The sequence below is a fragment of the Martes martes genome (genome assembly GCF_963455335.1).
Source record: "Martes martes genome assembly, chromosome: 1".
Classification (NCBI taxonomy): Eukaryota; Metazoa; Chordata; class Mammalia; order Carnivora; family Mustelidae; genus Martes; species Martes martes.
The window spans coordinates 197,632,606-197,659,481 of NC_137888.1; the positions used below are offsets into that span (position 1 = coordinate 197,632,606).

The 26,876-nt window shown below is 57.8% G+C and overlaps 1 protein-coding gene across 3 annotated transcripts in view; it reads left to right on the forward strand.

Annotated features, from left to right (window-relative positions):
- The window catches only part of CACNA2D2 (calcium voltage-gated channel auxiliary subunit alpha2delta 2), a gene marked incomplete at its 5' end in the record, with an annotated part of 138,620 nt that overhangs the window by 83,793 nt on the left and 27,951 nt on the right, over positions 1-26,876 (forward strand). For all 3 annotated transcript variants that reach the window (XM_080815677.1, XM_080815675.1, XM_080815676.1), the window contains one exon: positions 22,928-22,987. In XM_080815677.1, coding sequence (XP_080671803.1) covers positions 22,928-22,987 — 60 coding nt within the window. The remainder of the gene's footprint in view (positions 1-22,927; positions 22,988-26,876) is intronic.

The following is a 26,876-nucleotide window of genomic DNA, read 5'->3' on the forward strand; positions in this document are numbered from 1 at the left end:
ACTGCAGTCAGGCCTGAGCCCAGGAGAAGAGCAGAGACATCGCCAGCAGAGCCCACGTCTCCAGGGGGTCCAGTCCTTTACCCCTTGCCTTGTTCTCTCTGTCCAGCCTGCCGCATGGACAGGGGACATGGCGGGCCCTCGTGAGAGCATCAGGATGCCCCCAGAGAAGGGGATGCAGTGGGGACATGAGCCCCGAGGGGCTAGAACAGAGGTTCCCCCACCACTCACCTTCTGGGCTGCCCTTATCACCCCTCCTGATACACTGGGTGTGTCCCACTCTGCAGCCCGGAGGCTGCCATGACTGGCCCTGGGAGCACTCAGGGAGACATCCTCACAGAGGCGGGTAAGCTATGCCAGGATTTGGCCAAAGAATTGGCTGGGAGGAGGGACAGGCCAGATAGGACCACAGCACGAACCAAGGCATGAAGGGGCCAAGGGCAGGGCTGGCTTGAGGTAGAGGCAGTGCACGGCCAAAAAGGTAGAAATGGCAGTGAGAGACCTTGAGCACCCAGCACAGGGAATTAGACCCCTGGCATTGGAAGCCCTGGCAGTCTCCTGAGTAAGGCAGGCATGTTCCTTTTACAGCCTACATTCACTGCACCTGCTGCCTGCCAGTGCCTGTGAGGTGGCCTGGCCCCACCCCCAGGCAGTGCCACTGCAGGTGCCCTGTGGCTCTGGGGGTGTCAGAGTGGTGGTGGTCGTCGGGGAGGAGCCTGGGCCTTCCCCACAAGGCTGAGGGGTGCAGCCTCCCCCAGTAGGAGCAGAAGCACAGTCCCACCTCTCATGGTGCTGCCCTCTCCTCCTGGCTCACTCTGAGGCGGGGCCCACTGGTTTCCAAAGCTGGTTCAGGCAGGGGTGGGAGGCTCTTCTTCCCACTGCAGCACATCTCGGGGCTCCCCGAACCCCATCCTGTCAGCCTCCACCTAGCCCTTCATTTCCCAAGCACACACAAACATCAGGCTGCTTGCGAGGACCCCACAGTGACAGAAGCAGACCTGGTCCTGCCTTCTGGGACCTTGTGGTCCAAATGGGAGGCAGAGGGCAACCAGGTAATAGGAGGATGTGTAATGGGACGTCAGGGGGTTTCAGAAGAGCATCCCATCAACGAGGCAAGAAGCGGGCGTCAGCCCCCGCACACACATACCCCAAAGTGCAAACTCAGAACCTGAGCAGGGCTGAAGGCAGTGAGAAGGTTAAGCCCTATCCCCCGATCTGGGACACAGGGGTGTCTGCTTGTGGGGTCTGACCACCTTTGGGGTCTCCCTCCCGTGGTCCAGCCCCAGCTCCTGCCAGGAAGCTGAGGAGACAGGAGCCTCCCCTAGACATCCCTCAGCAGACCCCCACCTGGGCCCAGAGCACCGCCTCCAGGCAGGCGGTAAGAGATGCAGGGAGTGCTGGGTCTTCCTGGGTTGCCCAGCACCAGCCCACCCCGAGTGGCTGCTGGTGTCAGCGGAGACCCCCAGCTGCCCTTTAGAGCTCTCAGCAGCGCTGATGGGGCCCACATGAGACCAAAACACAAGTGGAGTATGTGTCTGTTTGTGGGAGGCTGTCGGTGTGGCTGGGCTGTGCCCCGTGTGCATGGCAGGGATGGTGCTGCCTAGAGATGCATGCCTATGTGTGCGGCTAAGGGGCGGGACAGGGCTCTCCGTGATGGGTCATGCGTGCACTGGTGGATGTGGGAGACACGTGGGGTGTGTGCTGGAAGAGGCTGAGGAGCTGGGGTGGGGAGGGAGGGAGAGCTGTACCACCACAAGGTTCCTGCTGCCCACCGCGGCCCGTCTCACAGGCACTCATGTGGGCGTGTTCCAGGCAGCCACAGACACGCATCTGTGTAAAAGCCCCTGTGCTCCCAGCCCATCTCCCACTCTGCAACCACGGCAGCATACCCAAGCCCGCGCGCCCACACGAACGGTATAGATAGACATGCACGCGTACCTGCAAGTAATTCCAGTGTGTGCGTGTGGCCCGGCCCATGCACGCGCACATGCGTGCACCTGTGTGTCTCAGCTAGACACCCCTGCCCGGAAACCCCTGTCACAGCTGCCTCATCCTTCTGTCCATTCACTGCACCACTGCACCTAGGGGAGGATATCTCTGCTTTACAGACCAGCAAACTGAGGTGCAGAAGGGAAAAGGGCCAAGGCCGCTGGGTGGCTCCGGTGGGGGCCCAAGCCTTCCAGGATCCATCTAAGTCTGATACAGCCCCACAGCTGGTGTCGTGGTCTCCCCGATGCTCCTCTGTAGAGCCTGTGGGGTCCAGGACAGAGGCCTGGTGTTTTCAGAGCACCCTGTTCCTGTCTGCTCTCTCCTTGGCAGGGGCTCCCTGGAGCCCCCAGTGGAGCATCTGAGCTCACAGTCATGGTTTGGGGAGAAGCACTGCCCTGAACCTTGTGCAGGAAAGTGACCTGCAGAAGCAAAAAAGTCCTCCACCAGACCTCTACCAGCACCCCAGCGCTCCCAGCTCTGGGAATCTTTTCCTGGGAATCTGGCCTCCCCTCCCCATCCCTCTGGCCCAGTCTCCTGTCTCCGTGCCCCTCGACAACCCCCTCTCCTCTCCAAGGTCATTCCTCAGTTTATATCAGCACCTCCTGACATTCCCACCTGGAAAGCTCTCAGAGGTAGGCCATGTCCTAAGCCCTCACCACAGACCGGGCTCTGGCCCAAGAGGGGACAAAGGAAGAATCAGGCCCTGCTGTGACCTCAAGAGAGCCTGGCCGAGGGCGGCCAGCCTTGTCAACCAGCCTGGTGCCTTCATGGTAACCACAGCTGTTAGAAGCTGAACAGGAAGCTCTGCACAGAGTACAATGGAGCTGGACATTAAGAAGCAGGCAGAGCAGGGAGGAGAAGAGCATTCCAAGCAGAGGGAATGTTCCATGCAAAAGCATGGCAGTATGAGATTGTGGCCCGATAGTCAAAAACTTAATCAAGCCCCTGTCTCCTGCATCTGAGCATCTGCGCAACCAGACATTCATTCATTCATATGTTGATTCAGCAAATAGTTACCAAGAGCTGGGCACTGGGGCCACTGGGATGGGAAAAAAACAGCATTGTGCCTGCTTCGGAGAGTGCACGGTGTGCTGGGGAATCACGTGACAGAGCAGCGCAGTCTTAGATGAGGGCACATAGGTCCTGGGAGAACCCTGGGGAGGGGTATGATGGAAGAATATGGGCATTTGGGGAACCCTAAAGAGGAGACCTTATGGAGGCACACAGGCCACTGTCAGAACCCCAAGGAGGGGCCTGGCCAGGACTGGGGCTCATTCATCAGTATTTTTTTTTTTTTCCATTTATCAGTGTTTGATACCCAGTCTTCAGAGGCCCTCATGGCTGGGAAGGCCCCTGGCAATCCAAGTCTACATCTTTCATTGTATAGACAGTTAATTTGGGCCCTAGGCCCAGAACTCAAGTCTCTAGGGTTCCTGTTTCAAGAGTGTAGTTGTAAAAAAAGGAAAGAGTGCAGTTGTATTGAATAAAGCATGGATTGCACATAGCCAGACCCAAGCCTGGACTCACACAGGACCTAGTCCTCTCTGCACAGCACCTCCAGCAGCCCAGACATGGAATTGCAGGCCCAAGAGGCTATTTTGGGAGCCAGAGGGAGCCCTGCCTGTGTCCTTCTCTGGCCAGGAGGAACAACTGGGGTCGTAGGATTTCACTGAGCCTCAGTTTTCCACTACAAAACAGCAACATGATTCCTGGCCTGTTACCACACTGGGGCAGTGGTGAAGACGGGGAGTGCTGGTTCCCAGGACTGGAGCTCCCAGGGAGGCCTTTCCACCTGGGGCCCGAGGGGTACTGGGGACATAGGACCGCCCACTAGTGTAGCAGCAGGGCCGATGGCTGGCTTCCTCTCCTCCTCAGTGGCTCTCGAGCCATCCGTCATTTACAAATTCTCTTCATTTCTAAATAAAATGATTTGTTAATTTGAGTGAGTGATCACCACTTGTCCGAGCCTCTTTGCAGGCCCCGGAACAGCTTGTGGGCTCCCGGAGCCCCATGCCGCCGGCCTGGCGCAGACTTGGAGGGGTTGTTTTCGATTTAAATGTGAATTGAATGAGGAGAAAAATGTTTCTCTTGGCAATTCCATAGGAGCTCGCTCTTCTGACAGATGTTGGAGTTTATTATCCCATCGGGCCAGCGTTTTGTCGAGCAGAATTGCTAATTATTTCAGAGGCCCGGCCACAGCCGAGGAGGGGAGGGAGGTGGCGGGTGCGGTTCGAGGCGGAATCTGTCAATGCTAAGCCCAGCCCACCACCTCTCTACTTGTCGCCTAGGATCTGCAGAAATTTGGGGGCATGGGGCACCCTGGAGGAGGCAGCAGGGGCTGGGCTCTTGCCAGTGGTGTTTTAGCCTCCTCCTGAGGATTCTGGAAGGTCACTTTGGGGGTCTGGGCTTGTATAGTGGGCCCGTGGGTGGTGGATGGGAAAAGGCTCCAGAGAGAGGCCAGTGTTTTTCCCATTGTGTGAAGCCAGAGTCATCGATTGCGACAACCACACCTAGGCAGGGGCCGTGCTTGTGAGTGCGTGTGGCTGGGTGTCTTCATAACCGGGGGCTCCGTGCAGGCGCGTAGGAGCATGTGGGGATTTGGTGTGACTGTGCACTGTGTTCGCGGGTCACAAGCCGCCTGGGGTGACTGCACGTGTCTGCGAAGGAGACGCCCGCAGCCGAGTAGTTCAGTCCTTCAAGGTATGGCTCTAATTCATGTCTGTCCCCAGTCCCCACACAGCAAGGTGAAGGAGGCCTTGGAAAACAGATGGCCAGAGGGGACTAGACCTCAGGAGGGGTGGACCAAGGCTGACTAGGGTGTCACTCAGCTGCTCTGGGGTGCCCCAGGCTTCAAGGGGCTCCATGGCAAATGGCTGGGTTTCTGGTGGAGATGTGGCCCTGGCGGCCTCCTTCCCAGTCCATCCAGCCCAAGGATCTTAATCTCCCCTGCAGCAACTCAGAGCAGCAGGCAGAGCCAGTCCTCCCAACTCCCTCGGCCCAGGTCTGACTGCAGTTCATCTCTAAGGCAGGGACTTGGGTTGGGGACACATCTAATTCCTCCTGCAGTGTCCCTAAGAGCCACCCCCACTGAGAAACATCCCCACCACTGCCCCCTTGATCACCCCGTCTCTCCTTCCTGAGCCCCAAGACAAGGAGCCGGACATCTTGAGCCCCCAGTCCTGGCCAGCTCAGGACTCAGCACGTCACTCTCTCATCCTGGTGTGTCCCCACCCCCACCCCACCCCCCTCGGCCTCCACCACTCTTCTTCACCCTCACCAGCTCCAGGCCAACCGGAGCTCAGCTCCCTAGGTTTAACACAAAGGCGGCAGCAGCAGCTGGGCAGGATTTTATAACCCTAATTAACACTGGATTCCCTGGGGTTCCAGCTGTAGACTCCTGATGAAGGCCGAGACCAGAGGAGGGTCCTCTCTGGAGCTGGGTCAGGGAGACGGAATCTCAGTCCACAGTCGCCAGGCCCCAGAAGGTGACATGGAGCCCTGCCACCTCAGTCTCTCCTCTCCCCACGTCCTGGGCCCTGGCCCTCCTAATGGGGGCACTGGGAAGCTGGGGAGGGGTTATCCAGCGATCCCCAGGCTGAGATCCTGCCATACCCATCTGACCATGTGTCCCTAGGAACCAGGCCCTCTCTCTCCTCTGGATAAAACCACCGTGACATCCTTCCATTAAATAGGGCATGTTCAGAAGAGAAAATTGCTACTATTTTCCCCTTTTACTTCACTGTCATCAAAAATTGATCCCATATTGCATCCTTATTTCAAAGAATGAGCTAAAAAAATAAAATAAAAATTCTCGGTCCTCAGAGCGACAGCTGCATCAAGCTTCCCATTCCCCCTGCTCCCACTCCCACCCCCTGGGAAGAAAGAAAAGAAAATCATGGTCATGGTGAGGGGGAGGTGCCATGGCTGGCCCCTCTAGGGCCGTTGAACATGGCTTTGGGAATGAGGAGGGGCAAGACACATGACTTTGTGGGCAGAAGGGGACTTCGATCTGGTGAAATGTGGTAGAAAATGGGGTAATTGGGGGAGGTTAATTTGGATCTAAATGGAGCGATTCGTTATCTCAATAAGAAGCGTCTCGTTTTCCAGGGAGACGACTGTGCCTGCCAGATGCCGCCTGCCACGGTGGTGGGGCCGTGGCTCCAAGCAGGGCCCCACCGCCCGTCAGTCTCGGCTCACAGAGCCACCCATGCTGCCGGACCTGGGGAGGGGATGCAGAGACGGGTACAGGAAGGGGGAAACTAAAGCCGGGGAGAGCAACTGGCCGACACTCCACTGGACAGGAGTCCAGCGCTCCTTCCCATGGGTCTAGCTGTCTCTTAGAAAAGGAGAGCATGGAGGGCGCCTGGGGGGCGCAGGTCGTTAGGCATCTGACTCTTGGTTTCGGCTCAGGTCATGATTTCAAGGTCCTGGGATCGAGCCCTGTGTCTGGCTCCATGCTTAGCATGGGGTCTGCTTGGGATTCTTTCTCTCTCTCTGCCCCTCTCGCTCATGCTGTCTCTCTCTCCCACTCGCTAAAATAAATAAAATCTCAAGGAAGGGAGGGAGGGAGGAAAGGACAGCATGGGCAGGTTCAGGTGCACAGTTTAATTTGGCCTATTCACTAATTCGTTCAGCAAAGTATTGAGCATCTTTTCAAAAAAAAGCATATATATTAAAACATAGAATATGAGTAATAAGGATAAGACAAAAGAGCCATGATAAGCAGCCCCTGGTAGACCAGGCATTTGGTCTAGTTGAGTCTCTGAGTAGACTCTGAGCCTCCTGGTAGCCAAAGGGAGACCGACTGCTTTGTGTTCTGACTACAGAAGATGAGACATTTAGATCAAATCCCCACAGAGGCCAAGTCCTGCTTCCTGTGGAATGGTGTCTGGGGGGACTTTCACGATGATGCCCCTCAGCCCCTCCAGCCTTTACTAGAATCAGGGTTCAGGACCTGGCACATGAACTGTAGTGTGACCTCAGGGATGTCCTGCTGCCCCAGCCTCAGAGCCTTGCTGGAGGCTATAGGCAAGGCTGCTGACAGCTCTGGGATTGCTGGTCACAAAGGGATGACCAGCGCAGCCTATAGCCCTGCAGCCCTGGGCCCAGTAGCGGAACAGACTTAAGGCTGGGTCACGGATCCTCCTCCCACCTGCTTTTCTTCTGAAAAACAGAGCAGTAGCACCAGCCTTGCCCCCCATGGTAATGTTCGCCTCATGATTGTCAGCCCCCATGAGTGATGACCGTAATCACGAAGGCCCCCGGCGGGCGGTTGACGGGAGACAGTGCCCAAGATCTCCTTGGTCTGCATGTGCACCTAGCCTGGTATTGGCCACGCTGTGATTGCGGCGCTGGGAGGTGAGCATGGAGGTGTGGGAGCCCCCTCCCTCCACTGGGCAGTCTGGGATGGGGAGGGTGGGTCCAGGCCTGATTCATCCTTGTCTCCAGCCCCCAGCTCAGGCCACAAATACGCTTTTTGAAAGAAGAGGTGTTCTGGGGGTCACCATTGCATTTATTCCATACTGTGGTGTTCATTGGGATAACACAAAGTAAAATGATCGTAGGCAGGAGTGAGGGCAGGGAGGAGGTAGACCAATGAATGAACGGGGGGACGCTTGAGGAAAGACCACTTGGCAGGAACAAGACAGGTGGTAGCCAGAAGGTTCTGTTTGGCCAGGCACGAGTGGGCAGAAGCTACAGCTCAGGGAGCCACCCCACACCCAGCCACCCCAGGAAGCAGCCCTGCCCAACCTTGGGGACGGAGTCCAGGACATGAAGCTGTGGGCTCACCTGCCTCGTGTGAATGTGCCGGAGCGCACATTGGCCTGCATGCGCGGGTACACCTGTTTCCACACTCCCACGTGCATCTGGGTTCACATAGTCTCTTAAGTCTGCAGTTGTGTTCCCAGACTCACATACATGTACACCTGTATACACGTTTGAATGCACATGTGCACACGCCCTCCTTCTCCAGCTCCCAATCCTCCAGCCCCTGTTGCAAAGCTGTCGACCACAAAATCAGCTGGAAGAGGCCTCATGGCCCACCCCCTGCTGAAGACAGAGACTCCCTGCCATGCTCCTCCCTGGCAGACTTTCTTCAGTGGAGGCTCAAGAAGTCCCCATCACAGGAGCCCCACTTACCCTTTCTTGTGGGGAAGTTTCATGGTGGAGGGGGCATCCCAAAGAGTACCCACCTCTGTGGGTTCAGGGAAGGAAAGCAGATCCAAGAGCAGTGAGCAGCTTTTACCCTTATCCTCACGGCTCACTGCACCCCCACCACCGACCCAGGGGAGGCCCACCTCCCACTGAGCTTTGGATTTTCCACCAGTGAAATGGGGTGAGATTGACTCATGGAGTTTCTGCCTTGATGAGTGTGGAAGAATGACCCTGCGGCCTAGCCAGCCAGCCTAGGACTTGAGGTCTGCTCCTCTAGGGGATGGGCCTGGCCCTGACCTTCTGCCCCTTATCTCAGGAAGTAGTCTGCGATCTAGGCAGAGCCAAGCCCAGCTGCCCAGAGTGTCATCAGGCTCAAGGCTGATGAACATAAACCCACAGCAGGACCCAGCTCCAGCCCTGATGCTGTGAAGGTCCCAGGCTGCAGGCTGAGCACGGCAGCAGTGCTGGAGGCTGACCATAGGTGACAGAGGGCTCCTGGGGGCCAGAGTTCGCTGGATGACCTTGGGAAAGACACACAGCTCCCCACCTTCTTAAGGGACCCCTCTTGCCTCCTCTGGCCTCAGCCAGAGGACGACAAGTGCAAGGTCATCCAGTAAAGCTGAGGCTGCGCTCAGGCCCATCCAGGTCTTCTCCTGCCCCCTGGATCCCTCTCCCGGCCCCACAGTGTTCTTCCATCCCATGTGCTCCCATCCATAGCCAGCCAAAGACCCACCCACTTCCTCCTCAGCAGGGGCTCAGCATCTCAGAGAGGGCACGAGGTGTCTCATGGATGAATCAGTGAGCGGAGGATGGGGAACAGCCCTCTCCCTGCTCTCAGAGAGCCATGACGGCAGACAAACTGAGCGACCACATCCGAGCCTCAATTTCCTGATCTGCAGAATGGGGTAGTCATGGGCCCTGCTTTGTAGGGGCTGCTATGGGGATTAATGTTTGTGCAAATCACAGGTCCTACAAGTCCTTGCTGACCGTGTATACTTTAGGAACATTTTTTACTCAAAGCCCCACCTGATCACCTGGCTATAAGTCTCTCCTTCCCGGAAAACCCCCGGCCATTCTCTGCAGTTTGCTTCAGCCCTGCCTTCAGAAGCTGTCCTCTTCTTCAGGCAGTCCCGGGGGCCACTCTCCCCCACTCTCAGGGCACATGTGACTGGGAGATTAGCCCTTCCTAAGAAGGCCAAGTGCCCTTGGGTTTCATGTAACCAGCACTTAAGCATTCCCCTGTTTTCCACCGAGGCAGGCTCCCTGGGTGGATGGTGCCATTTTCCCGTTTCATAGAGAGGAAAGCTGGGCCAGGAGAGCTGAAATCACCCCATCGAGCTGGATCTGAGTCCACCGTGGGCCCATCACCATGGGGCTCCCTCCCACAAAAGTCCAGCCCAGAGGGCTGAGGAGATCGGAGGCCGAGTGGCCTTAGCCAGCTGGGATTGAGGGACCCTTTCCTGGGAGACAGCACGGTAGGGAACAGACTCGAGACCCTCCCCCCAGCAGAGCGGGGCTGCAGCCCTCGTGGAGGTGGGAGAGATAAGGTCCCAGACAGGCAGGCACGTGGTGCCGGCTGCCTGCCCCACCCTCCCCATCCAGTGCCGCGACTCTGCAGCCGTTGCTAGGCATCAGTAAGGCCCAGGTGGGCCCTACCTGTCGTGGAGCAGCCACGTAGCATGAGGTGGGCATGGGGCCCGGGCAGGAGCAAGGCCGCCTCCGCCTGCCCGCCCTCCTCTCACTTGGCAGCAGCAAGCAGAAGCCATTAGCGCCTGGCAGCCCGTGTCCCATGGCTCTGACAAACGCCTTAAATGTTGTCGCCAAGGCTCCAGCTGTCCCACCGGCCGCCTTTACTCCTCGTAATAACCAAGTGTCGAAGCTGATTGCAACAGCGGGATGCAGCCAGGATTCAGAGCAGCTTTTACCCTGGGCGTTTCCACCTGGCAACCGGGCTGTGCCCACCCCACCCTCCACCTCCAAGCCTTTGTCTGCCCGGCGGCTCTTCCCAGGCCCCCGGCATGGCCTCTGGGCCAGCTGGTGCCCAGCTTTGTGTCCCAGGTGGTGCTCATGCTGCCGCCACCAAAGCTGGTGGGCGGCGATAAGGTCAGGTCTCAGGCTTCCTCACCCAGCAGAGCGATGGCCTGAGTGGAAAGGTCTGGCCCCAAGTCCTACTCTTCTGGGTGACCTCTGCAGGGAAGCCCTGACTTTGCCTTGGTTTAGGCTCATCTCTCTGCCTTGGCGCCCTTGTCCGTGGAATGGGAATAATGACTGGGCTTCATGGGGCTTAGAGGGAACACGTGTGTGAAGCAAGATGCAAATCATGGCGCCCTGTGGAGGAGGCTAAGCCACACTGGTAGCACAAACACCCATGGGTAGAGGGAGCCTCGGGAGAGTGAAGGTCTGCCTCAGCTGCCTTGGCCTTAACTGTCCTCTCCCCACAGAGAAGCCCATTCATTCCCACCTCCACCACTTGGCCCTGCTCAGGCTCCCACTCGGAGTCCCCTCCCTTCTCCCGCCCATCTGGCCTTGTTTCAAGTTTGGTCTGCTGTTGCCTCTTCCCAGAAGTCCTCCCAGCTTGATCAAACCACCTTCCTTGCCTGCCGGTTTTATGTGGTCATCCAGTGGGTCCTAGATGTTCGATATTCTCCTCTCATTTTCTACCCTCATCCACATGAGGCCTTATGAGGTCAAGACTACTAGAAGGCCCATTTTAGAGATGAGGCCACCAAGGCTCAGACGGGGGGCAGTCACCGTGTCACACATGCAGGATGACTCGGGATGCACTGGCTGCTAATCAGGGGGGTAAACAAAGCCCCAGTCTCCTGGGGGTTCTGTCAGAGCAGCAGGCATCCTCCCTCCCCCTGCCTCACCCCGGCCTTGCAGGCTGCCTTCCTGAGACACCCAGTTACAAGCTCCCGCGTCCAGGTGGTTGACTTATGAGGTCTCTGATCACCAGATCGTTTGTTTACAGCTTCTCTAACCTTCCCATGATGCTGGAGGGTGATGGTCAGAGAAAGGTAAAGGGTCAGTGGTCTCCACCTGCTCACCAGACTCCCCTGAGGGATGCAGAGATGATGGAGCAGGTGGTGACCATGAGGCAGTGGGAGGTGATGAAGGTGGTGCTGGTGGAGGTGATGGTGGAGGTGCCTGTGATGACAGAGGTGGAGGTAGTGATGCCAGTCATGATCCGTGATGGGAGGACCTGTGACGGTGGCATAATCGTGGTGTAGGGGTGATGAGCCATGCTGGTGGTGGTTAGGTGGGGATCAGCAGTGATGACGGAGGTGGCGGTGATGGTGGTGATGGGAGTGACACTCTGGTGGCAACAGGGGTAACAGTGGTGGCAGTGGGGCTGATGGAGCTGAGGGGCTCCCCATGGAGTGCACCTCATGGGCCAGTCCACCGGGCAGCCTTGTCCCACATGGGCGGTGTGCCCTCTCTGGAGGCAGGGTGCAGTAAGGCTTGATTCTCTTTTTCTTTTAACCTTTAGCGAGCACAGCCTTCTGGGTAATGAGATGCAAATTGACAGAAAAGACAATGAGCCAGCCTGCGGCCGGTGGGGCAGCTTGTAGAGTCAGGCTGATTGCCTCCATGCCAATTTGCATGGCATTAGCTGTGCACGTCTCCTCCAACGGGGCTCACGCGCTTCACCAGAGGTCACCTGGATGGTTGCGTCCAACAAGGGGTAATCCAGACCAGGGGCTCGGGCAAGGCCACTCTGACCTTGACTTGACTGGGGCTTCAGGATATGACTCAGAAGAGTCTGGGCCTATGGGGAAGGCTGCTGGATGGGGGTAGTAGGGGGCAAGGAGGAGTTTGGGCTTCATGGTCATCCAGGACTAGGGACAGGCCAGAGGTCCAGTTCCCACGTGTGGCAGGTCTAGGAGGTCTGGTTTGACTGGCACCATGGTTCCATCCATTGCATGTGGTATGACAGTGACAGACAGGACTCAGGCAGAAGAAAGGTTTGGCTGACCTGGGATGCCTCAGTATAGGTCCAGGCTTACCTCTAACTGGCACCATCACCTGGGTGGTCCCTCCAGGCCTTGGCTCCCCGAATGTGCAGTGAGGTCCTCAACCTCATTGTCTTTACAAAATGAAGGTGATGGTCATCAAGTTCTGCCTATGGTGTGCTCAGCAACAGTGGCCAGGGCCAGCTCTCCATGTGAAGGTCACACACCGCAGCCCTCTGAGCAGGCCCATCCCGTCACTGTCCCAACACTCAAGGCAACTCCTGGGATCATTCCTGGAATGTGACCCCGGGGACCTAAGCAGGGTAGGACCCTGACAGATGGCCAAACTCGGCCATTTGGGCCACCCTGCCAAGCCTGCCTTCCTCTGTCCATGGTTCTGAAAGTCTAGGCCCAGCTTGCCCTGGGGTCCCTACTGTGAGGGGACCAGGGGCCCCTTTCCTACTGCCCTGCTGTCCGACCCCTGCAACCTTTCTGACCCAGTGCAACCCAAGACTCCACCCTACAACCTCTGCCAGGACAGAGGACAGTGGGGAAGAAGGCCCTTGCCCTCTGCCCTCCACCCCAGCCCAGCTACTGCCCCTCAGGCATGTCCTGGTGCCCCACCAGCCCCACCTCCCCTCTCACTGTCCCACTCCCTCTCCCCCTGAGGTTAGGTCTAATCAGAGCTAATCAGAAAATTATGAGCTGCCTGATTACTGATTAGATTCCTAATGTTAATAGAGTCGAGAAGGGCCCGCTCAGGCTGTGTTTTAGGAAAAAGTATAAAAATAACATCATGGGAAGGGAGCATGGTGGCTGGGTGGGGGCTTGAGCTCTGCTGTCCTCATAGGCAGGGGATCACACTCCTCTGTTCTAGTTGGGGGGGGGGGGTGCTCAGGCTCAGCTTTTACATGGAAATACATTTCATAACAGAAAGACCTCCTACCACCCCTAAATTCTCCCAGCGAAACTGCTACCACAAGCAGCTGTTAGTATAGAGGCCTCTACCAAGTTCTGTGCTCGGGACAGTAGGACCGAATTGTAGTGGTATGATGAGTGGGACATAGAGAAGAATTAAAGGTGGTACACTGCATGAGAGCAGGGCCTAGCCTAGCATAGGTCAGGCACGTAGTAGGTGCTTAATAAACATTAGTTGACAGGGAAGAAGGAGGGTCATATCACCCTCTTCCCACCGGAACCACCATGTTCCCATGCCATGTCCCTGGGCCGTGGTTGGGTGTAAAGACATCTGAAAAAGCTCTTGGAGGAGGGGGTTGGATCATGTCTGGAGAATGCACTGGTCTGGGGCCAGAACAGGAGGACACACCCCTGGCTGACTTGGCCAGATGAGGAGCCCGTGTCCACCACCACCAGCCTCTCACTCTGGCAAGGCCTCGGTGACTTTTGCTTCCAAACAATTTCATCATTGACTTGGCAGCAGCTAGGTGGGACTGGTGGATGAGATTTTTAGTGAGGCAGACATCTTCAGTTCAGACCTCGGAGGCAACCGCTTGCCCCCTCTGCATGGGGTACCCTGTGGGGCCTGTACTCAGCCTCACTCTGCTCACACCTTTATCTCTGCACCGTCTGGGATCCCTGTGTTCTGTCATCGGTGCTGCTTCTGGCATGGTCTCTGCCATCTCCACCCCAGGCAAATCCATGGCCTCCAAGCCAGCAGGTGTCTAAGGGCACCTCCTGATCTCCCCCCAACCAGCCTACTGACCAAGATGGAAGCCTGCACCCAGAACCAGGGCCACACATTGGTGAATCAAGTCCCTGCCCTCAAGAGACCACACATGGGGGGAGCCAGACAAAGTAGTGATGGAAGGTGCCACAGGGAATTCTGGAAACCAGGCTGGCCAGAGCACCAGGCTTCCTGGAGGAGGCAGATGGGCAGGTTTGGGGGCTGGGGGGGGTAGTCCAGGCTTAGGGTGCAGCACAAACGAGGGCAGGGAACCTAACATGATGGAAAGGCAGAACTCCAGGTCGTCATGGGGTGAGAGTGACAAGTTTGGCAAGGCCAGGCCACACAGGTCCCCATAAAGGGTGGCAACAGGAAAGTGGGGCCTGGGGGGGGTGCCTGGGGAGGATGAGTTTATGCTAAGCAGCTTGGGTAGGAGTCTGAAGTTGGGTTGAGGGTGGTTCTAGAGAGGTCTGATCAGAAGGGAGAGGGAGGTCACAGGAGTAGGGGGATTTGGAGGGGACCAGCTTCCAAGAGATGGACTTGGGGAAGTGATGGCCCATCTAGGGTAGAGTTGGTTGAGTAAGACATACAAATGGGCCCTCAGTTCCTACCTAAGGCAGGGTTGGGCTGGAGGACAGGGAGGATGCTGGGGTCCAGTGGACAAAGGCAATGATAAGGAGAGGGACAGACAGTCCATTGGCATGAGCTTCAAATGAAGCCAGGTCAAGCCAAGGTCAGAAGGCCCAAGAGAGAATCCAAGATTGTTTTGGAGCAGTCCAAAGGTCCCTGGGCAGAGCTAAGGGAAGGGGCAACCTAGGACCTGGGGCCGTATCTCCAATACCCAGAGTGAGTTTGCCTCCTGCTCTCTGTCTGGACCTTATTGTGCATCTGCATTCTTGTGGCCCTAGGAGAGCCCAGGCAGGATTCTGGTCCCATATACAGGTGAGAAACAGGTGCAGAGAGATGAAGGCAACACTTCCCAGATTATGCACTAGGCCAGCCACTCAGCTTTAGGAGCTCGGGACTCCTGGTCTCTGTGGCAGGGCCATTGTCACACACAGACACGCACACACACCCATGCCCTCATGCGCTTGTCTTCAGAACATGGCCTGTTGAGGGAGAGGAGTCAGCGACATTTCCACAGTACACTTTGATAAATGGTGTGTCGCCCATCTCCTCTGACTGGAGAGTGGCCAACAGCCCTTGGCCTGATACCCTCACCTGATGCTATCTGCATGTTTTTTAAAGGAATGAAAGATACATTGGTGAATTACACTGGGTCATCCTTCAGAGGGAGGAAACCTGACAAAACTGGAAATTTTATGAGAAATTCCACCTGGCTCACCAGGGACTGAGTCCCCTGTACAGATATGCAGGTTTCATGCTGAGACTGAGGGGGTGCCAGCTATGTTGGTGGGTTCTTATCCCTGTTAGCCCCCTGAGGGATTGTGCCAATTGGACCAAGCTCCTTCAGCCTTGGAATCCACGTGGCCCAACCCTCAGCTCACCCTCCTCAGGGGTAAGGTGCTTGCATATGGCCAGGCTCTGGAGCCATAGCCCAAACTCTGGCCTGTGTGTTGGATTTTTTGGCTTATTTCTCATCAGGAAAACTCTGACGGGTGCCCGTCAGGGGACCCAGGAGCAGCAGCAGTGACCGGGCACGGCAGGGCCCCAAGAGTCAGCCCTATGCTTCTGCCCTCAGCACAAGGCTGTCCACACTCATTCCCTCCTGAAGTGACCCAACACCAGAGCTGAAATTTCCAGAGGGTGGGCTTCAGCCACGGTGCCTGACAACTGCTCTGTAAATTCAGGCCAGCCCATGCGAATGTTCTGCCCACCCATAGGGGCCCCTCACCCCTTGCCCCATACACAGTGGACACATTTGGATCCTCCCCCATGATACCTTGGACCCAGCTCTTTCTAGACTGACCGAGGTTCCCGTTGAAAGCTAAAGCAGCGAAGCCAGTGGAATTGATGTCGTCCCCCAAGTGCCAATTCACCTCCTTTCCTTCCTACTCTTCCTACACGGCTTCCCACTCCTGATGTTAAACTGTCCGGCAGAGGGTAACAGATCAGTAGTAGGAGAGAGTGGGTTTTTTAAGAAATCCTGCCAGGCACAATACAACACAGCAACCTTCCCTGGGTGCCCGGGGATGTTCCAGGAAATCCTGTGCGGTCTGAAATTCCAGCCTCTGGGATACCCAGTTCCCCAGCCCCATCTCCATCTTTAGCCCAAGCCACCCCTCCCTTCTTCCTGTCTTTCCTGGGAAATTAAAACAGGGGCTGCCCTTGCAGGCAGGACCGAGAAGGCACAGGAATCGATAACCGAGGCCGAGATGCCCACGGAGAGCAAGCAAGCCCGGGCCTGGGGGTGGAGAGCCGGGAGCCCCTCCAGAGGGGATCCACAACTCAAATGAGTTTTTTCCTGGTACATGTATTCCAACCTTTTTTTTTCTTTTTTTTCTTAAAGAAAAAAATCCATTTTACTATTTTTTTTTTTTATCAGCTCGTAGAGGACGTGTGCAGTTGGTAAGGGAAAAGGTCAGGGAGCCTGTTGGCCGCCAACAACAGCGCAGGCCCCACGTGATGGCTGTCCCCCGAGGTGCCCTTCACTTCGAGGAGCATTAGTGATTTTCCCTGCAGTTTTGATTGCTGGAGTTTTGGTCTGTTTGAGTGTTTGTTTTTCATTGTTTTTCATTGTTTCGGTGGTGGTTTTATCTTTTGGCTGGAGGTCGGGTTCATACAGAAGGGATGGGTCGGAGGTGTCATGGGACAGGAGCCAAGTGTGTCCAGTGTGGACAGATGCAGCAGGATGGAGAGGGTAGGAGGGCAAGGCTACGTGTGGTCCTACCCCAGCGCACGGGTGTCCATGGTGCATTCAACAGGAAGGCAAAGCCACAGGCATCTCCTTCGACATGGGTCCTGGGCAGCCCACTCTGTCCGTGCCGGTGTGCTTCTCTCTGTCCTTCACAACCCAGCAAACTGGGGGCTCAGAACATGACCTGCCCTTGGAAGGTTGTGGTGAGCGGGGCTGTGCCGGAAAGCCCTAAGCATGTCAGGTGTCACAGATGGTGGCAGTCAGAATCCTCAAGGCTGCCGTCACTCAGGCAGCGGGCACCATCCGTCCACACGTACACCTCCCCCAGGCCTCAGGTTGTGCAAGGATGTGGCCAAGTTGGGATTCTCCTGGTTCCTGACCGTGGAAGTAACCGCTTGGAGCAGGTGGTAGACAGACAGACAAATGCCCACTCAGGCCAAGGTAGCAGGAAGGAAGAGACCCACAGGGCCGTGACCCTCCACCCCACCTGCGCACCTATCCCTGTTGTCAGCCCTGGAGCTCGAGCTGCTTCCTTGCTAAGCTGCATCTTGCTTCATTATTATGCAGATATTTTAATTATGCAGATATGTTTTTAGACAGTTTTAAATATGTATATTATTTACTCATTAGACCATAACAGCTCTGGAAATTGGAAATCTGTATTTAGTATCTATCAGTGCACAATACAGAGCTAATACAGGGCCCGCAGGCAGGGAAGGAAGCAGGATGGCAGCGGTGGCAAGGCTGGGTTGTCAGGGGCTGCTGGACACCCTGGTCCTCAGCCCCTCCTGAGGTCTGGGCCCAGTGACTGCCTGTAGTGGGTAGGCTCAGAGCAGCATCTGGAAGGCTGATCCACTCTCCTGAGGAAAGGACAAAGGAACGGCTTCTCAGGGGCAGGTGGGGGGCATGTGAGCCCAAGCAGCAGACCTGTGTGGCCAGACCCGTCCTTCCCTGAGATGCTCACTGTCCAACACAGCTGGTAGATCTGGGTCGATGCCCCTCTACCACTTCCCTACCAGGGGCCTGGGCTCGTGACACCTACGCTCTGAGCCTCGGTCTGCTCTCCTGTGAAAGGCAGGGAAACTGACGACTCCGCCTCTCCAGTGGCTTGAGGGGGATAGAAGGGAGAGGGTGAAGAAGAGGCCCAGTCTTCCACCTGTCACTGGATGACCTACACCTGTCCGTGAAGCCCTGGCCCAGGGGAGGTGCCAGGGGCAGGGTCTGGTGTCCTCTGTCCCCATCCCCTTCCTTGCAATCCTTGGGCAGTGTCTTTAGGGCATCTGCTTGGTGCTAGGACGTTGCAGCCCCCAGACTCCGCCTCTGGGCCCCCCATCCTGGCTTCTGCCGGGCTTAGCCCTCAGTGGCCCAGATCTCAATAGCCTGCTCCCCGTGAGTTCAGGGCCTTTCATCCTAAGCCTCTCGTATCCTCTTGGAAGAGAGAGTAACTATGACTAATTAAGCCCAAACACCTCATACAATCTTTCCCTCTGGGCTGCACGAAACAAATCCTGTTTGATAGGCAGTCGCTCCCCAGACCCGTTCGGGCTCGACCAGCCCTGGGGTGAGAGGAGGAGGCTCAGGAGAAGCGAGGCACCCAGCACTGGGGGAGGAATGGGCCCCCAAAGAGGAGAGAGGAGCCTGAGGGCTCCAGCCCCCTCACTCCCAAGCTCCACCCCTCCCAGCGGGCAGCGGGGGCTGGACCCTCCAGCTGTTGGCCTCTGAGGGGCAGCCACCATGTCTCCAGGCCCCTCTTCTGAGGTCACCGCCTCCATAGCAATGGAAAGATGTTTCACTTGGTGAAATGTGAAGGCATCTGCCGAGGGGCTACACGGCGGGGAGCTTCGTCCCCAGTCCAGCACACCCCGAGTCCTCCTCTTTCTTGCCTCTTCCTGTAAGAACGGTTTCTGGAGCCGAGGGAAATTGATTGTTAAGTGAAACTCTCTGATAATTGCCTCTGAAATGCCCGCTGTTATTGTGATGGACTTGGCCGTGAGCAGCCCCGCTCAGCAGTCTCACTGTGGTTCCCTCCAACGCCTTGGCCACGATAGGGACATCTCGGGCCAGGCCAGCCACCATCAGCAGCTCTGCGGCAGTGTCTCCCTCCCAACCCGCCCTAACCCTCCACGATGTGATGAGGAGAAGTGGCTGAGAGAGGGGAAGCCACCCACCCAGGGTCCCACAGCTGGCTGGCAGAGCCGGACTCCTGCCAGGTCTCCACCCAGGTTCAGAGATATTCTGACCTTAAGTTAGTGGATGTTCCTTGTGCACCTACTGTGTGCAAGGGGCCAGCTTATTGGAAAGAGCCCTAACCAAGCTCAGAGCTCAAGGAAGAAAGCAGTGAGATGTGACGGGGACAGATGCGGGCTTGGTAGGGGTCGGGGAGTGGTTAGGAAGAGGATGAGGCCTCAGCTAGTACCTCAAGGGTGAGGGAGCGAACCCGCTGAGGAGTCTGGGTGAGGGGACACAGGGCAGAAGCAGAATGTGCTAGGGCCTGGTAGCAGGAGAGCCAGAGGCTGCTGGTGGCTGAGGGGTTAGAACGGACCACATCTCCCCCACCCCAAGAAAGGCAGTATCCTGGATATGGGACAAAGCTGTGCGCCCACCCCTTCCCCTGACCAGCTGGGAGTCTTGTAGGCTCTCTCTTCCCCTCTGGGCCTCAGTTTCCTTCCCCATCCTGCCTGCCTGGAGGCCATCCTAAGGACCCAGGAGAAGTAGGAGGTTCATGCTCTAGGAGGATGAACCTTAGGGCAGGGTGAGGCTGGGCCGCAAGCACATCTCTCATACAGACTTGAGCCGGGCTGTGGGCTCTGTGGAGATGGGAGCCTGAGGCTCTGAGTGCCCAACAGGAGAGGGGAGCCCAGGGACTGGGCAATAGGAGGAGTCCAGGGGAGGTGAGAGTCTGATAGGGCTGACTGGGGGGCTAGGGAGCACATCCCAGGCAGAGACGTGGAGGTGGGCAAGAGCCTCGCATGCTTGGAGCCGGCAAGAGACACCCCAGGAGACTGGCCCCTCTGGGCAACTTCTGGGGGTTGGAGCAAAGGGGCTGCCAAGAACCTACCCACTGTCTGAATGGGTACAGTTCCTATCTCCAATTTACAGACAAGACACTGAAGACCAGCAGGGGAAGCCACGTACTCAAGAAAGCCAGCTTTGGAACCCAGGCCAGGGCTGCCTGCCACTTGGGGCCCCTCAGGCATGCCCGTGGGTCGGCGCAGTCTTCTCCCCTCGGCCCCTCAGACCTGATGGGCCCTCCAGCAGCCGCCGCTTGCCCGCTGCAGCCCCGTTCCACTGCCTCCACCCTTCCTCCTGAACCCCTGGGCCTGTGTGTTTAGCAGTTTCCACACGTCCAGCGCCCGGGGATGGGCTGATTGATCTGTAACACCGAACAAATAATAATGGCTTGATCGTTACTGAGGATTAAACGTAATCCTTTCGCTGTGGCTATTGCTGCTCCGTTATTCACGAGTCAGCGGGCTGACCCAGGCCTTCGAGCCCGGGGGACTTCGAGGAGGCTAAGGGCTAGCCCCCCACCACTCCCCGTGTCTCCCTCACCGTGGCCGCTCAGCTAGGGAGCCCCAGTCCTGGGCCCGTGCATCCCTCAGACGGAGCGGAGCCCTGAGAGGTGGAAGGAGCTGGTGGCACCCCCGGCCCGCGGGGAGGTAGGTGCAGGAGAGGACAGCTCCCCGAGGCTGCGGCCCAGTTGGACACTTCAGCGGACATCCGTTTGGTGTTTGCAGCCCCCTCAGCCCTGGGACTTTCCCGACCCAAGAGGCCTGACCTGGGTATTCCCTTACCTTACCTTACCTCATCCCCCATGAGGGGCAGTGGCCTCAGTGGAGCTTGAGGCCCACTCTGAGAAAGGTCTGGGGTCCCCGGGAAAGGAGGAGGCCACTGAGGAGGAAATTGCCCAAGGCTGAGCTCTTGAGGTACGGCCCCAGGGGCTGTTTCTCGGCTTCACGCGCTCCCGTCCCGCCCAGGTGTGGAGCGGGCACAGCAGATGCTCGGTTAGCAGTAATAACACGTGTCATGTGTGCGTGTCCCACAGCAACGCCCTCTGCAAAAGAACTCTGCAGCCTTGTGAAGCAGGGGCCTCACCCATCCGTGGGGGGTGTTTATAGTTTAGTCTGAGAAGAGGCCCCAGGATGGCAGTGCAAGCGAACCCCTTGGGACCTCAAGAAAGCTTTGCCTTCTATATGCAGAGCCATAGGGAGCCGCTGAAGGGCTTAGGGGCAGGGGCTGGCCACAAGATCAGATCCACATTTGGAGAAGAGATGACAAAGGGCAAGAGAGGACACAGGAGCCTGAGGGATGAACAGTAGGTGATTTGAGTGACAGCATGGGTAAGACGTAGGTGACAGCTGTTCCAGTGTGGATGGGCTCATTCCAGGAGGGGACGGGATGCACTCCAGTGGGCCTGAGGGTCACCCCCAGAAGGTGTCCAGGACCCCTAAGATATGAGAGGTGTGTGGGAGTAGAGGTGCCTGGTCCCCGAAGCTGGGTAAGTGGGTTGGGTGAGCCACCCCACTCAGGCACTGCATAACAGGTGGGCAGGGGCTGGAACCTACGAAAAAGACAGGTGGAGTAGCAGGAAAGGGAATTGGAGGCCAGGAGGGACCCAGCATCGTGAAGTGAGGGGGTTTGACAAGAGAAAATTTCCTACCCTGTCCCCAAGATCCCCAGCCTCATAGCTTTCCCAGGATTCATTGTTCTTGGCCTGAGGAAGAGAGGGAACGAGGCCCAGCGGGAGTGAGGTTGGCCCTGGTCAACCCTGCTAACTGCCAGAGGTGACATCCCACCCCAGAGAACGTAGGCCATACCCCACCACGACCCTGTTCCATGCTGGGAGGGAGGAAAACCAATCTCCCGAGTCCCGGCCCCCATCTCCCCCTCATGGGCAGCTGCCAGGCTTTGTTAGAACTTCTCTTCTGGGGTCCACGTGCCACACCATGCCTGGACTAATGAATGGGAGCGTGTGTCCTAAATACCAAGAGGCCAGGGCCTTCTGAGTGAGGGCTAGAGGCCAACAGGCGGGACCCACTGCTCCACCATGGGATGGAGGGGGGCAGGGGTGGAAATCCAGAGCCCCTCCCCCACAAGTGTTCCCTGTCCCTCACCAGGCATGGTGGGCCCATGGAATGTGCCTTCAGACCTTGGTCATGAACTGGGCAAGACAAATGTGATTGTGAAGGCTGGACTCAGGGCCCCAGCCTGACCCATAATGTGACCTTGGCAAGGCTGCTCACCGCCTCCATGCCTGGGTCTCCTCATCTGAGGAAGACATGTCGGGCCTAAACGGAGACACCTACATGTGACATGTCACCGGCCTGGTGGTGGGCTGGCATGCAGCAAGTGACCAGTTCGTGGTGACGGTTGTCAGTATGATTAACAAGACTTAACTGCGCTTCGCTCTGTGGGAGGCCCCAGAGGTCTGTCTTCAGGAGTCTCAAGAGTTCCTGGAGGGACAGGATCCACGGAGGCACAAAATAAGAATCTCTGGGCAGCCGGGTTTCAGGCCCTGAGGGTGGCAGAATACGAACGCCTCCTCCAGGAAGCTTTCCCTGACACCCCAAGTTCCCATAGCACTAAGCTTCCTTGAAGCACTTCAGCTCCTCCTGATCTGGTGCTTCTACCTAGTGTTGTGTCTGTGTCTGTCTCCTCTTCTAGACTGTGAGAGGGCAGGGGGGGAACAGGGTGTGGGATAGAAGGACTGCTCACACGCAGAGGGGCCGTGATGCAGGAGAGTGCAGGAACCAGCCCCAAGGGATGGCCAGGCTTGTGTGGACAGAGGCTTGGAGAGCCATGTTGGGAAGGGGCTCGGGAAGCTGGGGCAGGGACAGTGGTAGCAGGCCTGGGTGTGTGAGACGTGCTCAGGGCCTGAGTAGTTGGGGGCAAAGACGCATCAGCAAGGCACAGCTGTCCCTTGTGGCAGTTCACCCTTGATGAGGGAGTTCACCCTTGACCTTGGCACTGGCGTGACAGAGGGGCAAGGGGGCTTGACTCCAGGGCCTGGGTCCTACTGCATCCTGGGCATCCCCCTGCCATCCTGTGGGCGGGAAATATGGCTGGCCTGAAGTACAGGGAGTCCCGTGGAGATGGCACTCAGGTCACTTCACGCAGGCTTCACCCGTCCTATGTGAACCCAGCTGCCGGGCGAGGGCCCACACAGAAAACTAGGAAAGGTCTGGGGCCAAGGAATCTCTGAGGGTCTGGCAGCCTGGGGCAAGAGAGTCCCTGAGCCAGCCTGGCCCCAGGGAGTACTAGGGATAGAGAGGGCTGGGGCTGGGGGTGGGCCTTCCTCAGCCTCTGACCCCTCTGTACTCTGTTCCTCAGAGACTGGCCGATGCTGCTGAGAACTTCCAGAAAGCCCATCGCTGGCAGGACAACATCAAGGTAAGAACTGCCGTGCCTTCCCCAGCCCCTGTGACCTGCCCACACCCAGCAAGGGTAGATGTGGATTCGGGGGAGGGGGCGCTGCCCAGACTCACCGGAGGAGCACTGAGGGCTCTGTGGAGAGGAGCCTGGAACCGCAGTCCAGCCTCCAGCAAACGTTTGAGGCTCCCCTTGGTGCTGGGACACAGGGTGCAGAGAGGAACCTCTCACTCCACCCTAGAGGAGCTGTGGGGGGCCCCAGGGACAGACAGGCTGCTCTAAAGTGATGCTCCCCAAAGTTGTTTTCACCTGGGAGGTTAAGGATGGGCACAGACTCTGGAGAGACCCTGGGGCAAAGAAGTCCCTTGACTCCAGGACATTCCAGACGTAATACACCGACCCAGAAGCGTCACTGCCAGAAGGGGACTCTGCCCCCTTCCTGGGACTTTCTGAGCAGCAATCTGTATTCCAGGAGGCCACCTGACTACGATCAGGGACCAGGCTTGTCACAGCCGCAGGAGCCTCACCTTCCACGAGGAGAGCTCAGAGGAGCCCAGGTGCCAAGGGAGTGAGGGGTTAGAAGCTGGTAGTAGGTCTCTTCTTGAGGGTGGAAGGTCCCAGAATGTGCGGGAAGGAGGGGAAGCCTCACTGACTGCCGGTCTCAAACCCAGCTCGCCCTCACAAATGCAGGCAAATGTGCTTGATTTGGGCTGGGGCTGGACACACCTGTACCCTTTCCATCAGGCCAGCATCTCAGTGGGTCCCCAGGAAACCAGAAGGTAGACTGAGGCAGGCTTCCTCCCAGACTTGGGGAACCCCCAGTGTCAGAGATGGTGGAACACTCAGGGACCAGGCCGGTTAGCCAGGCTTGTGTGTCCTGCACAGCGGCTCCAGCTTCTGAGCCACACCTCTTGGGGGTCTCTGTGTGAACCACAGGGAGAGGCACCAAGGGGGCTGCCTGCGGGGACCCAGGGCCTAATAAGGTGGGCTAGGCCCTTGCCACTCCTGCTCTGGGACTTGCACATCTGGTGCGTGAGTGGGTAATTACCCTCCTCTTCAACTGATGAGAACGCTGAGGCACGGGGTGGTCAGACTTACCTGCGGTACCTGTTGATGGCCGAGATTCACAGCCGGGTTGTCAGGTCCCAGAAAACTCATGCCCATGATCCAGGCACCCTGAACCTGTCTGTTCCTCCTCCCTGGCCTCCATCCCCCCGGGCCACCCCAAGTCCTGCCTTGCCTTGCCCACACCATGGCATCCTTCCTATGCTGCCTGGTGGGTGCTGGGTGCTACCCTTCGGGAGCTCAGATGGGGTTGGAGGTAACAGATGGTTGGTTACAGTGAGCACATGAGTGAGTGGACGACTCCTTGGACGGACCCTGCCTCCCAGGAGCTCAGGACTGGCCCTCTCCTCTCTCCCTCCCTTTCCACCACCGCCACCCATCGCTGGGTCCCCATGCCTCCTCGGCCCCTGGATCAGAAACAGCATGGTGACGGCACCCACCACTCAGACCATGTTCCCACCGGTAAACAGCCCCTGCCCAGGCAAGCCCTTTTCAAGACCCAGCCCTGATCTGGCTGTTCCGGCCCCCTTGGCAACCTCATTCCTCACCTGCCTCCCCCTGTAGCCCAGCCATGCTGAACACCTCACTCCAGCCCATTCCTGATCTCTACCCGATTGCCTTCTGTTCCTCCTTGCCACCTGGCCTGTCTGTCCCTTCCCAGTGAGGCCACTCCCTTGTCCCAGTCCATCAGCCCCTCCACCTTCTGGCCATCCAGGACCCCACCCCCCAACCCCTCCTGCTCCGGCCCTTCCTTTGTTCCTGACATATCTGCGGCCTCCCTCCCTACCCAGAACTGTGTGCAGACCAGATACAGGGCAGTGAGAGAAGGAACAGGGAGTAAGAGAATGAAAAGACCCGCCCTCGGCCTGGTTTTCTCTCCCTCCCAGTCCGGGCCCCAAACAAGACAAAGAGGCTGCCTTAGCCCCAAACCTATTTTCTTTTCCTGACTCTGCAGAAAACCCAAAATTTACAAGGATCATCCAGCCAGACTCCTGACCCTTGATTTTTAGCTACTCCCTGAGGCAGGAACTGCTTACCCCAGGCCACAGTGAGCACCACGGGGCCTGCCAGGAGAGGGGGCCAAGGTCTCAGGGGCATCCAGGGGTGTGGAGACTGGTGCTGCTTGAGACAATGTGCTCCCTGCACACCCAGTCCTCGTGGGGCCCAGCAAGGGTTTGTCCCTCGCTGGGCTCCAGTTTCCCCATCTGGCAAAGGACTCTGGTGTCGGATGCTGCCTGCTGGCCCAGCCTGGTGTGTAGAAAGGTCGCTCCACATGTCAGGCCACAGAGAGGACAAGCTGGCGACAGTATAGGTACATGTCCAGTCCTGGGTGCTCCGTCCTAAGAGGAGGCAGGAGTGGGCTCTGGCTGGCTGCCTCCCCTCGGCTAAATCTGGGATGCCCCCGGCTGTGGAAGCAATCACCCAGCCAGCAGGTGCCGGCCACTGCCTCCCCCTCAGTCCATCCGGCTGCGTGTCTGTCTGTATCTCGGGCAGGGTGGAGTAGGAATCACCCCCTCCTTCCCAGCTGCAGGGCCAGGGCCCTGCTCTTCACCAGAAACCCTGCAGTCACCCCAGCTGCCAGGCTGCAAGGCATTAACGCGAACGCATTCGCCATCATGCCAGCCAGCCCTGCCCGTGCTGCCCAGGATAGCTGGCGCCGGCCGCAGGTGGGGACTATCTGTGCCAGGGGGATACGGGGACTCGAGGCTGGGAAAGGGATGGCGTCTTTGTCTGTTGCAGGCACACCACCACCTTGAGACTGTGTCCTTCCCAATGACCTTAGGGAGGTACAGATAAGCAGCATGTTCCTTCGTGTGGCGCTCAGGAGAGCCTCAACGCCAGTTGTCAAATCGGGCCCTTACCACAAGCCGGGCCTTCTCCCAGGAATGCCCTCCCCTCCTCCTTCAGAAGGGCAATGCTTCCTCCTGCCCAGTTAACTCCCTGGGAAGCCTGAGATTGGCTCCCACGGGCCCCAGGATCCATCTCTGGAGCCCCCAACCCTGACCATTCCCAGTGCAGGTTGCCCCGGGCCACTACCCCAGCAGACTCATCTGTCTGCCCCACTCAGGGCTCCTCTAGACCAGAAGCAGTTGGACCTGATTCAGGGTTGCCCACCACCTGTCCATGTGCCCAGCGCAGTGCCCTGTGGACAGGTTGGCCCAGAGCACCTGGGCCTCAGTCTTCTTACCTCCGAGATGGGAAGAATGGCAACCGGCAATTCTGGGCACAGAGGAGATGCTTGGCACATGGAATCCACTGTGTGATCAGTAGGGTATGGCCCTCCTTGTGTCAATAGCACACAGTAGGTCTACATGCAGACCTCTGAGAAGTGGCATCCGCACACACACACACCCATCGACACCAGCCCAGGGAGTCGGGGGACCCTGGGGTCCACAGGGTCAGAGCCGGCACAAGAGAGAGAAAGAGAGGTCTGAACGTGAGGGCCCCCTGTTCCCCTCTTAGTCTCAGGCCATGACCCCACACCCTGGCTGTGGCAGAGGCAGGGAACCACAGCCCTTGCACACCAGGGAGACCATGGCCCTTGCTAGAGGCAGCCCCTCCCATGACCCCGCAGGCAGATAAGCAGGAGCTCTGGCGCCCATCACACTCAGGGTGGGTGAGGATGGCCTGCCTGCTGGACCCTGGGCCTGGCCCCAGCACCGTGCTGTGCCGGGGTTATCTGCAATCTACACCATCCCAGGGAGGAGCTGGGCCAGGGCATGGGTGGAGGAAGCACAAGAGGCCATTGGCCCCAGGGCCTCAGTGCCAACACCAGGGCCTGCAGGGGACAGAGTGCTCCCCTGAGAGTCTAATGGAGGAAACAGTCCTATCCTGGGGAGTCTGA